The following is a 14868-nucleotide window of genomic DNA, read 5'->3' as shown; positions in this document are numbered from 1 at the left end:
AGACTCTATTTGAATTACGATAGCGACGAAGGTTTCAAGAGTGATGTGAATTTGTCGCGTGTTTTCATAGGTTTACTTTGACACATAGAAACTCAACCATTAATGAATAAGATGTAAAAGCACTAGACATTAGTAATAAACTGTGAAAATAATGTATGTGGGAAAGCGACCAGGTTTATTACCCCAATGCTCAATTAAGCCGATTGGACTAATTAGGATACTGAAGTATAAAAGGTCGCATGTGTACGACTGTCAGAATAGGCTTAAGTTAATGCTTAGTAGAGCTGTAAACGTCCTCTAGTTTACAGCCAGGTTGGTCCGGATTTCAGCAATACAGGGCTACATCATTCATCCACAGTTTCATGCATGCGAATACTACAAATTAAGTTGGACTTGCGATTCGGATTGTGCTTTTATATTAAGCTGCTAGTTTAACCAGCATGGCTGGTATTGTAACTATGTTGTCGTTGTTGGTGTTTTTGACGACAGGTAATTGTGAGTATTCGGATCCAGTACCTCTATATGTCGGAACCATGTTCCCAAAGTCTAATCATTGGTTCAGGAACTATGGTAATTTTTTAACGCTTCTATTTGAATACGCGTTTGAAGAGATCAATAATAGAACAGATATATTAGATGGATACAGCCTTAAAGTTATTCCTAAAGATTCGCAGGTGAGTTTCAAATATTTCTAGATTCTTATGAGTTCACCTAGAGTATGGGGATGGATCTTAAGCGATAATACCTGTTTTCTTTTGTTTCAGTCCAATTGAAATTATACTAAATTTTTGTTCCGTTTTTCATTAGCTTTTATTTGCAATATAACCACTTCAGTTAGGCTTTAACGACAGCCCTCTTAAACGTCAATTTAACCTTTTGACTGAAACAAAAGAAAACTCCTTATAGGTTTTATCGCTTGAGATCCAAACCCTATGTGAGGCGATAGCAGCCCTAGTCAAATAGCCAAAATGTCTTATTTAAGTCTACCATGACACAATATATCCGTTTCCTTCCATACGAATATGACAATCTAAACTAGCCATTTGTCGCCTTAAGATTCCATATTGGCAGGTTGTGCCCATTTTTGCAAGATTGAGTGATCATGATACTTGTTTACTTTTGCTCGCACTTTATGCTTTTTATTGCAATTGATTCATATTTCCTCCTGTAAAAAAGCTAGCCATATTGTTGATATCGTTGCCTATCTATACATCATCCCAACGTAGAGCAGAAAAGCAGGATTCAGTTTTTTTTCTTATATGATGATTATTAAACACGATGAAATGACGTCTGACAATTCAGCCTCTTTTATGTCCTACATCTTTTAGTCATGTTAACTTTTTAAGTTTAGAAATCGTGGAATTAGATGATGGCCTTATGTGATAAAGCATACTTGCGTTTAGTGGCGTCAGCAAACACTTAATTTCAGAGAAGGGTCACATAAGATAATTCATGGATGGAGTCGAAAATTGATGCCCAATAAAACGTAGATGTCGTATGGAATATCGAAATGTTTCAAAAAGGGAGTTAGTGTCCCCACTACACAGCAGGCCAAAAAATAATCCCATTTTGAATACCAAAATGTCTATCACGTACTCTTTCTCCTTTATTGACACTGTTTTTTTCTGTTAATATTAGGGGATTCCCGGTCTAGCAGCTAAAAAATTCATGGAGTTAATCGATGAACCGCCAACTAAAATTGCCATGATTGGCCCAGCTTTATCCGATGAACTATTAGTAGTTGGACAGATTCCACAATACTACAATTTGTTAGAGGTAAGACTGTTGAACAAATTTGGATGGTGGTAACGCCAAACACCCGAACTCAAATTACTAAACATTTGCCACAAATTTGATATTGCTGTAATTTTGGATGAGTGATTTCTACAGAAGAAATCTCATGAGTGAGTGATCTCATTGAAAGTATTGTTTTTGTTCGGTGTTGACGTTGGTTATGCGTTCTTACTCAGAATACTAAATGTAGAAAGATTCGTTCTATTGATGTCTCGAATTTTTCTTTTAAAATTCAAAACTTTCGGTCAGTTGTAGGGAATTTCGTGATCTGTAACATTAGCAATATCAGTTTTTGCGCACTTGTTTTAATTCCGGTTCGATAAGGCAGTTGCCTTCAAATATAATCATGTATATATTAATATCTGATGCAAATGACTTATGTTTAATAGAATATTGCCATTACTTGAATGATTAATGGGATATAAATAAGCAACATCATCTGGGAATACTACTTAGAGGGACAGGTTCACCATCCGCTTGAACAATCCTAGCTTAAACTCAGAATTGGATAAATTTCTAAATCACAGTTCGAGCACCTTCTCAATTTAAGCCTTCAAATCCACGGGTGTACAGATATATCCGCGTTTGAAATTTAAATAAAACGATTCGTCATTTTTTGAGACACTGCCATATATAGAAAATACATATATATAAAAAGAAAGTGAAATTTATAGTTTGAGGTAATTAAGAAGGAATTAGGCCATTTTCGTACATTTCTAATACTTGTGAAGACTATTAAAATATATATTCAAGACCCAACTCCCTATATGGATGTGAATTCCATGTGAACCAAAGAGTGTAGTTATTAACTGAGGTTAACGAGCCACGGTGGCTCCAATGTCACAGATTCATATGTTGTGCAAGCTGCAAATAGAAGATACGAAAGCACAGGCCAAGGAGAATATTTAGCGACACCAATTGCTGTTAATTGAGGCGTAAAAAAAATTCCAATTTTTACTTGTACCCTCCAAAAAACAAAACAAGAGAAAAAAAATAAAACCAAAAGCAATTTCTGAACTAATGTATACATTGAGATTAATGGGAAACCAACTATAATTTACTACATTAAGTGATCAGTTTACTACGCCAGGGTAATTGCTCCGAACCATCACAGTCCTTTACACAGAATACTAAGTTTATACTGGTTCTATAATATTGATGTCGCAAATTATTCCTCTAAAACCCAATACTTTTGGGTCCGTTGAAGAGCATTTCATTTTTGGGTATAGCTCAAAGCCAGGTGGTAGACACAGGTTATGGTAATAGTATTCCAGGATTAAGTGTCATTATAATTTACTGTTTTTAAGTGATCAGTTTACTACACCAAGATGATTACTTCTAATGATGATGTTTGAGGGTTTTAATGATATATCGCGTTTGTCTGTAAATTCAATCGATAACATCATAAATTATTTCCATTGGGAATAGCTTATTTTTCTAAATTAGAGTGGTTCGGATTTAAGGCGTCGCCTTGTATACAAAAAATACTGTTAAAAAGAGCAAAAACACTTTGTCACCGCCCTCCTTTAAATTAATGCTCTATCACATTCGGCAATCCTCGTCAGTTTCCGCCAGCTTATATGATGCAGAGCGCTAGTGTTACTTTCACGGTTATAGGCTTTTTGTCTCCATGATAACCTGTTCTTATGTAATAATCTATACTCCTCTTTATAACCTTCCATCTTTAATGCAAGACTGTATTATATCCGATGTTATTAAGTTTGTCACACTACTGAGTTTTGTTTTAATTCCGTTTGAAACTGTCAAGGGACATTGGACGTGCATCGTCTAACTCTGGTACCTTTACCTTATGATAGAATCTGAAACAAATGAGATGCATAAATGTCACTTTTCCATTCTTAATCCTTTCTAAATTAAAAAAAAAACGTTTACAGGGTAAATTCTGTCCTCCTATTCCCCTTCAACAAAAAATGTAATGTCGTCAATTTCAGTTTTTACCATTCTCACGGGAAGTTAAAACTAATGAGGTTATGATACAAGCTATATCTGCGGGGAAGAATATCAATTATAACTTGGAAGTAACAGAATCTTATCATCCACGGTAAACTCTTGATGAAATGCATTAGACCCGAACATCTGGCCTTGATGCCAAAAAGTGTAACGAAGAGACGCTATCGAGTGCTGCACAATGGAACCCGTTAATCCGCATATTTCCGTTTTATATCCCTTCCCGTCGTACGCAATCCGTGGTAGACGAAGGCATTCGCCATTTTCGCACTTAGGTGCAGGATCTGAGCTTAGCGCATAAAATAGCAAAATAGCTCGAAAAGAGCCTCTATTTTAGAAAATAAAATAGCTATCCCAAAAGTTGCCTTTAGAACGCTAAAATAATGTAGCGCATAAAATTCATTTGGGTCTTGAACATATAGTCTTCAGAAGTACTAGAAATGCACGAAAATATATATTATTCAATAAAAATAACTCAAATTAGGAATTTCACTTTCTATTTTTTTTCTGCTTGGCAGAGTCTCAAGTAATGGCGAGTCGTCATTTTAACTTACAAACGCGGATAATTGTGGACACGCATAGATTTGATGGCTTAATTTTGACGGTGAGGTGTGAATACTAATACTGATAAGCTAAGCTAAATAATTCTTTCTGACACTAAGTTACGATTGGTCAAATGAATCGCGAACCTGTATTACAGGTAGACAGCTCGATAGATAAAAAGATAGATTGTTCAAATTTATAATTTCAATAACATACCATAGCATAATAAAAACAATACAATAAAACAAATTACTTATGAAAATAGTCAATGATAGTAGTTTGGTTTCCCTTAGAGCCTTTGTATGACGAAATTAATCATGAAATGATATAGACATTTCTTAGTTCGCCGATATTATTTAAAGATCAAATATTTCCTGGATAGTGACAAAAATCCATAAAAAACCCGATCGATTGGGTTTGTTAACAATTAATAGTTTTCAATCTTTAGTCTGTTTTAGTTCTGCAAAATGTACTTGCGATTGTAAAAAGGTTTTATAAATTTTGTGTGGATTGGGGACACTGATAGCATTAATTCGCACCATTCCAATTTTCAATTAGACGTCTGTGGCTCCTGCAATTTCAAGAGTCAAAGGACTCTGATTCTGATTCCAACACTGAAATCATCTTAAGTTCGGTTTTCCAGAAGGGTATTGGACGTCTATTTTATTCTAATTTATTTTGCAGATGTCCTTCATAGCTCGAACACCAGTTCTGCTAGATAGAAAAGCTTATTCGTCAGTTTATATGACTAACTATTTGGAGGAGGCCTATAATCAAGTTAGAATAAGTTTGATGAAACATTTTAAATGGAGTCGAGTTGGAACGTTGGTTTTTCAACAGACCCTTTTTACATCGGTAAGAAAAATATAAATGATAAATGTAGTGGTGATTCTAATAATGACTATGTCTTATGTGCAAAATTTCTGACATTTTCTGTGGTGCAACGTTTGTCGATCGTCGACCAGATGCGTTCATGTTGCTTTTTTTACATCGTTGGCATTTTGTGTTTAAAAAAACCGAGTTGCACTCATCCAGACTGCCGTCACTTTTGTATGTGTATCAAGAACACTGATAGAGTCATTTTGCACCATTTCAATTTTTAATCAGACGTCTGTGGTTCCTGCAATTCCAGTGTTCGATGGTGTCACTAATCGCGAAGGACCTCATGTTATATTTAGCTATTAGTGGCGTCATCAAACACGTAGTTTCAATGGAATTGCAGGAAACACAGACATCAGATTAAAAATTGGAAAAGTTATGGCTGAACCTAGAATTTATCAACGGATTAAGCCGTTATTTGGACGGCTGTATCCCTTTAAAATATCAAGTAATTGTAGATTTCTCATTAATTTCTTTTAAGCAAATAACCAAATTTCACGACTTGTTGAAAGATAATAACTTCACATTGGTGACCTCGGGCATTATCACAGATACTAGTCAAATATCGGAACATATACAGAGACTAAAGGTATGTAGAGTCATTTCCCATTGATAGTTTGATAGTTTTGATAGACTGGTCATTTCTTCTCGATTGATTGGACATTTCTTCCCGATTGACTAGTCATTTCTTCTCAATAGACTGGTCATTTTTTCTCGATGAATTGGTTATTTCTTCTTAATAGACTGGCCTTTTTTCCTAATAGATTGGTCATTTCTCTTTGATAAAATGGTCATTTCTTCTTGATAGATTGGTCATTTCTTCTTGATAAAGTATTAAGTATGAAGATAGGCGTATGAGGTAGTCTATATAATATGGTTTCTATTTCAGCAATATGATGCCAGAATTATTATTGGAGCATTTAGAAGTACGGCTGCACCGTACATTTTCTGTGAGGTAATAATAAAATATAAAACTTTTAACCCATCGTGACTTAATGGTTTTTGGGGCTGTTGGTTTATTGAGTTTTTCATTTTACAGATTATACATGTATAGTGATGCGGACAGAACTTTTCAAATTTGCCGATCAACGGGCCAGATATAGGAAACCCCTTAGCACGAGCCTTCGTAAACCATATTAACGTTTTTTGAAACTGACACCATTTCCAAAGCGTATCCTCGAACCATGTCTATCAATGGCAAAAGAAATCGATTTTTTGATTGCTAATTATTTCCTTTGATAATTAGCCACGTCATGTTTAAGTTCGTCAACGGAGTGCTGAAAATTTATCGGTCAATGGATAAATTTGCCGGTTAAAGAGAAGTACTTTATTAGCGAGTTCTGCACGTTCAGTAATCAACAGAATGTTCAATAAAACCAGAGTTCAGAGCGTGTTCCAATTTGTCCAAATATTGCAGACTTCAGAATGCGTAATGTCGGAGAAGGAAATAGATGGGAACATTTTGAATGCAAAATATTCCGCTTCCGTACCGTTCGATTGGGGACATACAGAACCCTCCAATGCAGAACCACCTTGGTTAATCACCCTATGATCTGATTTCGACTCCGGATTGAGAATGAAACCGAAACAAGAAAGAGGACATTTCCATTCGCAACTCAATTATGAACTTGGACAATTTAGTATCTTAATCCAAACCAAAATAAATTTGCTCACGAAAGATTGTCAAAAACGCCACCCAGTCGAGTTCTAACTTTGAAATTCCTTAACAGGATTACTTGAAATACCAACTTCATGTAAGCAATTCTGTAGTCGTAATGGAGAGCTCCTTGATAAATACAATACATCTGCTTCTGACACTTTGGCTGATTTGTTTGGTTAGGCATGAATTGATCTAGTTCCTCATGATTTTGGCCTTTGTAGTAGTGGTGGGTGTCGCGCGCGAAGCAGACTATGTTTACTCTTTTCGAAACACCTAATGGTACTCCTCTCTGGAGGAGTTCACTACCGTAATACCTTTACGGATTTTTATTCATAAAAATATGATCTTGATCCATTTCAAGGCATATAAACAAGGACTATATGGTAGTAAGTATGTATGGTTATTGGGAGGTTCGTCCATGTATCCTGATTGGTTAGAGTTTGAAGATACGGGCAAGTATCCTTGTAAGAAATACCAAATTGAAGAAGCGGCTCGAGGATACATTACCATCGATCACAGACGATTGAGTTCTTCTACTGGAGTAACTTTTTCTGGATGGGTGAGTTCTTAGTGTAAAAAAATATCGTAGGTTGCATTGTTGAGACGAATCCTAAAGTATCATCGGCAAATATCAACTTTAAGGAGTTTCCGAAAGAGGTGTCGGGATGACACAATCAATCGCAGAGTGAAGTCAGGTTCCGAGCCCAACCTGCCCTGTCTCATTCAATGACACCCCTATGCAAATGGTTTGCTGTTTGCCTTGAATGATTTTACTTGCAGAGGAGTAGGACGTAAAGCTCCATTCAATTCATTTCATTTTGAACGACTTTACTGTAGAGCTACCATTGTAGTTTTGTAAGAACTCGATTTACTAGTATGGGATACAACGGTATTTCCCAATTTAACTGAATTTGATGACATTCGTATTTGGATTATATTTCATATTTTAGCTGATTCATTACGTGATTGTTCGTATAGTGTCGGCTTCTTTTAATTTGTCTTGCCATGTTTAGCCACCAACAGGGAACAGGACTGTAGCCCACAACCGATGATCGTATCTGTTACCTTGTCTTGCACGCTGTTTTTATCGTTTCAGACTCCCGAGGACTATAACACCATGATGAATCAGCGCGTGAAGTCGACCAACTATTCTTTATCCAGATCTCATCCATTGGCATACGATACTGCTTATGCCTTAGCCATGGCTTTGAATAACACTGCTGAGCAACTGCATAAGAACAATGCCTCACTTGGTGATTTCAACTACGGCGATTCATTGACTGGAGACCTGATTAAAGCTAGCTTGGAAAATGTTAGCTTCGATGGAGTTTCCGTAAGTATCACTAATTTAGAATAACATGATTATGAATAAAAACAAATATTTATAGTATAACGATAACTCATCATTATATTAAGCTTATACTCATTTGATAATAAAGTAATGAACCGATGACTATGATAATCGTTTAATGAAATGGAATTTACGTCATACTATTCTGCGTCTTGATTGGGCAAATTGGTATAATTTATGCCGTTCATAGGTCAATATATCTAGAAGTAGCGAATTGTGTGGCAGTTTCACTTCATGCCATATTACTGTGAGGTTCAGATTAGAGGGAATCCAAACCATATTTTGCCTTTGCTTATGTATCAGAGACCCTTATAGAGTCTTTTTGCATCATTCTCATATGACTGTATGTCTGCAGTTTCTGTTATTTCAGATATATTTGACAAGATTAAGACGACGCTTACGCAAATATAGATCCTTGTCGAATCCCTTTAGGTTAAAAATTGATTATCTATTCGGAAAGGGAAAGATAAGAGGAATTGGAATTACGTCAGTGAATAGGCTTAAAATATATCTATAATCCAGTTTTATGCCAAAAGGAGTAATACGTTTTGAAATTGCCTTATTTCTGTACTAAAGCATCCAGGAAAATTTTTCTTATGAATTCGACCATTTCCCTCAATTAAGACTGCCTTTAGCCTAAAGTTCAATCCCCTTTACAAACAAGATAAAGATGATGGTTTATTATAAGATTAAATCTTACATGTGAAACCTTTTTTCCTCAATGTTGCAGACACACTCAGCTTTAAAAATTCTTTCTTCTTTTGTACATAAATAATATATCAAGTTCACATTGTAAAATCATTCTTGTTGTTTCCAAGGTTAAAATAAAGGGATTAATCATGTCTGTATGAACCTCATATGCTTACGCTTTTTTAAATTTTTTTTATCATATTTTCTATAAAAAACCCTTGGACGCTGTATGCCGTGATCGTTTTGTTACAAAAGAAAGGACGATGCATTTGATTTGCATCCAAATGCTTGACAAAGCGCCACGCTGTGCACATCTAAGATACCTCCACAGTTCAGATGGGGAAATAAGCAGACTATTCCACTGTCACAGCACAATTTCCATTACTGCAGACTGCAAGACGTTGTTCGGTTGCACTAGTCCGGAGTAGAAAAATGCAAATCTCCATTCCATTGTCCGAATGTTTTAAAATAATGAATCTTTGCCAGATTAAAACACTTACAGCGAACTCGTTTTACTTTGTAGGGGCCAGTTTCGTTTTCCAACGATGGAGGTAGAATTGGTATAGCCTATATTGAATATAATGAAGGTAATTCTTTTTTCACTGCAATTTCAAGCTTGCATTAGATAATTATGGCGGAACCTGGCAGGTTTCTGCAGCTGCTTTTTTGTTACGGGTTAGATTTTGCTTTCAATCGACCAAGTGGTAAATGGGAAGAGTTAACCCTGAAAAGTTCATTCCCCAGATTGGCATTATCCTCTACAACATCAAGAGTTATTTCAATGAAAAGCATTGGGGAATTCTTTGCTTTTCAGATAATATTAGAACACCTATTGCCACCTACGATCCGAGAACAGATCAAATAACGTGGATGAAAGATGATATTGCTCTTTTTAAAGGTATGTATACGTTTAATCGCATATTTTAAGTCTTCTGCGAATAAATCAAAAGCAGCATCTGCTTAACTTTTTTTCGTCCTTCGACGTTGCAAATCGAAAAAGAGCAGACTAATGTCACTGTGCTGGAAAATTTCCCTCATTGCATGGCTCTGCTTGTCTTCATTAGCCCAGAAAAGTAGGACGTAAAACTCCATTTATTTAATTTTTTCTTGTTCAACTTTGTTTCCTATATATAGAGAACAATATGTATCCCTTTATCGTTTTGATGCAAATTGCCTCTTGTCGAGGTGAGATTTTGCATTGCGCATATATATAAAAAGAATTGAATATTCCAATGCAAAGTAAAATATTTATGAAACTCAAAAGTTCCTGTATAATGAAAATGATTAGTGTCGAAGAATACAATATAGAATCTAAAATTCATGATTTTATTCCAGGAATACCGGCACCAAAAGATAGATTTACATATGTTGAAATTTATGAACCTTACAATATGGCATCATTTGTAATAGTAATATTGTTGAATTCGGCTGGTGTTATATTAGCTCTATCAGTCTTAGCATTTAACATCATGTTCCAGAATAACAAGTAAGTGTAGCAAAATGACGTTATTGTAGCTCTATTAGTTTCAGCTTTCAACATTATGTACCAGAATAACATAATAAAGTAAGTGTTAGACCGGACTTTATGAGGAAGCATTTCTACTGTTAGGATTCAAGAGATGTTTCCCTCTACCTATTATATATCTATCTATAACTTTTATTGTGTAATTCAACTTGGAAGGGAATGTCTGTATACCTCGGGTAATTTAAAAAGAACCTTGACCAAATTTTGGCAAAATCTTCGCAAATTACATAAAACGGCAAATGGTACTTGATGACGATAGTTTTTGAATGGTGCAAACAGATGCCATTATAATGTGTCCAGAAACACTTACACATATTTAGACAACACATTTAGGTTTTGATAAACCAACATGGTATTGTTTTTCAGGCATATCAAGATGTCCAGTCCTAAGATGAACAATATTATAATAATGGGATGCTTAATTATGTATGCTGCCGTTTATATCAATTGTATACAATATGCCAGGCTGTATTCACCAGAGTCTAAAGACAGTATATGTATGGTAAGTATGTTTATATTTGATATATACCAATTATTCTTACCTCAAGGTGTCCTCACACTATAGCGATCAACAGTTGCGAATAAGAATAGCGGTCTCATCTAACTGAGTTGTGAGCTGCGTTTGGACCTAATGTCGACTTTAATTATTCGCAATCGTACGCAACTATGGTATGTGGATAAAGCTGGTGAACGCTGCAATTGAATTTCTAAAGGGGGTTTTGTAGACCTTGTTTGTATATCGCGTACATCCACAGACTTTAGCTACACAATTCTGATTTCCATTCCGACGTCTATGGTTCATGTAAATCCAGAAAAAATAAAATAGATTAAGTCAGTGCCAAAACGAAAATCAAGTTTATTGAAAAAACATTAAAAATTTTGGTGATGAAATTGAATTGAGCATTTTCATTTTAAAGAAATTCGGTTTGGACTATTGTTAACCTTGAAAATCTTTTTTCTTTTTTCAGCTGAAACTATGGATATCACTTCTTGGCTTTACATTAGCATTTGGTGCTCTGTTTTCCAAAACCTGGCGTGTCCACGTTGTATTTAGAGAAACATCATTGAAGAAAAGGGTAATGATGCAAAATACAGAAAACATTTGGGATTTAGCGGATATTCGTTAAAATGATTAGAAAAAATTGCGAGAACATATTTAGCTTCTACTTTGGCCATTTAGAATTTCCATCCGACGTCTTTTATATCAGCAAAACTATCCATTTAAAGTTGAGACGTCTGTGACGCAAGAAATTTTACATAAAGGTCTTTGAACTTGACAAGATTATGACGTCACTGTCGCAAGTACCATTCAAGTAATCAAGGACAGGAACTCAGGATTGACGCTGGTAAAAGTTATCAATTCTCGTATTGATAGACATGAACATGTGTTTGAACCCCTTTGAAAGGCAGTGGTTGTTGACAGTGCTCTGGCAAAATTTCCATCCTTGTCGGCTAAATGGCAATGACGGCCAGCCAAAAAAACTAACCGAAAACAGATTTCATTTTATTTTAGTCCTGGCTATAATCGTAATATTATCTCAAATTTATTTTTAAGTCTATAAGAGATCACAAGTTATATGGAATGGTACTTATATTAACATTAATAGATCTACTTATACTGATTCCATGGACTATTCTCCATCCACTTATTGATACTGAAATCAAGGTCAAGTCTGATGTAAGTGAATATTAAAAACATAAAGTCTACGAACATCTTCAGGTTTCTACTTTACCATTCAGTTTAACTTGCTTGTTTGGTTCGTGGGGTTCGTTGGTTAAGATTAAATACTCTCTTTAACAAAAGAGTCTTTTCACCTTAAACAGCAAGTGGTTTTTCCCCATCTGAGCGGCTGTTTTCCAAATCAGCTCCTCCACACTGCATCACTGACAGGAAGAAAATAGGCTGACAAAATTGATCAATTTATAAACATGTTATGTTGAGCATTGGTGAAGGTGAACATCAAATAAAATTATGGGACCTCGGTAGTTATTAGAGTTACAAGCCTGCTTATGAGTTGAATAGATCTGAATAATAACAGATTTCTCTCGATTTCAGTCATACAGGTCGAAGGGACTGATATGCAAAAAGGGGTTCATTCAGCTTTAGATACCTCTGTTGTTGAAAATCACAAAAAGATAATTGTTATTCTTATTCCGCGGTCTCGATTTCCTTCACTACGCACGTAATGGCATTTACTCAGAAAAGCATGAGTTATTTCAAATTCATTTATATTTCAGTCTCTCTCTGATGACGACACCATTGTGACGTTAATTTACACAGATTGTCGACATCCGTATGGTATTTATTGGTATGCTTCTGAATATATCTACAAAGGTCTTCTACTAGTCTTTGGCACCTTTTTAGCCTGGGAGACCAGAAAAGTCAACGTTCCTGCCTTAAGTGATTCCAAATTAATCGGATTCTGTGTCTACAACATAGTTGTCGTCTGTGCCTTTGCAGTACCAATTTCCCATGCCTTATCCATCCAGCAGACCAATTTGATGTTCGTACTAATGTCGTTGTTTACAACTTTTTGTACCACATTGGTGCTGTGTATCCTCTTTTTTCCAAAGGTGAGTAAATTACCTATATCATGCTGCCAGCCCAAGTTAGACACCCAGTCGTCCTAAGGACAGATGGATAATGGATTTGGAAATGGGGATTAACTTTCAAAATTTGAAATTTTAATCTGCATGTATACGCAAACTCACTTAGCACAAGTTAGAAGTCGACAACTTTACAAAGGACAAATCATGGATCTCCAATTTTTTTTATAACAATATTTATCATCCGGTTCAATGCATCAAAACCCATAAATATGTTTTATTAATGTGTAGATGAACAATCGTCGGTATTTCATTATCTATGGTACGTTATATTCTTTATGGGTTGATTTCAGTTTAAACTTCGAAATGAATCTGGTGACATAAGGTTTGCTCAAAGTCTACAGAGTCGCTCAAAGATAATAGAGAGTACATGTGTCACAAATACTGTCTTTGAACGTTTTGGCGAAGTAACACAATCAACGTTAACAGCAAGAGCACCCATTGTCGTGTCAGGTACGGAAATACATTATATATCAAAATCGTTAGACAACTGAAACGCCAGTCTCTCAGCTCGACTCTTAAAAGTATGTTTGTTGAATAGTTTGATTCGTTTCGTACCAGCAACACCAAGCAAACAACAATCTTATACGCTACTTTCTGGGCTATGTTACTGCTACGTTTATAAACATTTATATCCACAAGAAACATGCCATCAAAACTATTCATTGCTGGGGGAAAAAATGAAAATGTAAGACCAATTCTACATTTTTAGCAACGTTGAACGTCGTTTATCACATCTAACCGCTGCTTTCACAACAAGATATTCTTAATGATAATTAATTAATAATCTCCCTTTACCACACGTCACCATTTAATTTATCCAATCAGCAATCGGTATCATTCGGAGTAAAGTATAGAAATAGAAAATGGCGGCCAATAATTGAGAACTGTTGTATTCTCGCAACGTATCCCTTCTCTTTGAAGGCGCAATGCAAAATGATGTTTTTTGAACTGTCCCAGATGCGAACAAATATAATGGATACGACTTTACACTGCCTTGCCTGATCATTTCAAAACTTCCTCGGTTGCTCTGTTACAGAAAAAATAGGTGAAGTCGTAAACAATAATAAAGCTAGTGAAGAAAAGAAAGAAACGGAAAAACTTCGAAAAGAATTAGTTGCTGTAAGTACAAAAATGTTTGATTCAGAATTATTTCAAACGTTTAGTGAACATTATTTTGGCTTATTAAGATGTGCAACGTTTATGCAGTGTGCACTGAAGGAATTTTAGCCAGGACAGCGGCATCAGCCTTATTTTATTTGATTTCCAACCATCGATGGATCTTTCTAAACGTGCACATCATGTAGCACACAAGTTCATGGTTTTTGTCTTATCAGAACTACTTGACGCTTTTTCCATGTCAGCATGTCTTGACACATATGGATCTGAAGACTCAAATTTCGACGGTGAGCTTTGAACCCCATAACTGATTTACTAAGCTAAAAAAATTCCACTTTATGAGACTAAAGTAGGATTGGTGAAAAAATGGCCTTCCTGTCCCTTTAATTCTTCACAATTGTTTTTCAGGAGGCTAATGCTATCGCTAAGCTTAAACTAGATATCAGCAAAATAACAGAAAATGAAGTATATTTCCACAAAGTCAACGGGAAATACGTAGTATTTAAACAGGCAGATTTGGTAGATTCGGAGTTATTAAGTGTTTAATAATTCTGAGGTTTTGCGTTTATCCATTGTAAACGAATGGCGAGAAGTCAGCCATCATTGCTCCCAAGTGTAGGAATACGTCACTGATTTTGTGGTTTTGATAAAAAAAAGACGTGCAAGCTTGGTCGATGTTGTCCATAAGTGTTATAATGTGTTCTTATACGACTAAAACGGTTCAACTATACA

At 35.5% G+C, this 14868-nt stretch overlaps 2 protein-coding genes across 2 annotated transcripts; both read left to right on the top strand.

Annotated features, from left to right (window-relative positions):
- Positions 1-440: 440 nt before the first annotated feature.
- Positions 441-3860, top strand: LOTGIDRAFT_160604 (hypothetical protein; the record flags this gene model as incomplete). The annotated part of the gene is made up of 3 exons (XM_009055714.1): positions 441-674; positions 1639-1776; positions 3747-3860. The coding sequence occupies 3 exons, from the start codon at positions 441-443 to the stop codon at positions 3858-3860; spliced, it is 486 nt and encodes a 161-aa protein (XP_009053962.1).
- A 431-nt stretch (positions 3861-4291) lies between these two features.
- LOTGIDRAFT_160603 (hypothetical protein) lies at positions 4292-14682 on the top strand (the record flags this gene model as incomplete). The annotated part of the gene is made up of 16 exons (XM_009055713.1): positions 4292-4366; positions 4990-5160; positions 5666-5773; positions 6074-6139; positions 7206-7403; positions 7941-8177; positions 9409-9472; positions 9700-9783; positions 10221-10371; positions 10777-10912; positions 11379-11486; positions 11966-12088; positions 12649-12984; positions 13311-13470; positions 14057-14139; positions 14545-14682. 16 exons carry the CDS (start codon positions 4292-4294, stop codon positions 14680-14682), a joined length of 2238 nt encoding a protein of 745 aa, XP_009053961.1.
- Positions 14683-14868: the final 186 nt, after the last annotated feature.

The sequence above is a fragment of the Lottia gigantea genome (genome assembly GCF_000327385.1).
Source record: "Lottia gigantea unplaced genomic scaffold LOTGIsca_25, whole genome shotgun sequence".
In the NCBI taxonomy this organism is placed as follows: Eukaryota; Metazoa; Mollusca; class Gastropoda; family Lottiidae; genus Lottia; species Lottia gigantea.
The sequence above is the reverse complement of the archived record's forward strand: the minus strand, read 5'-3'. Positions and strand labels throughout refer to the sequence as shown.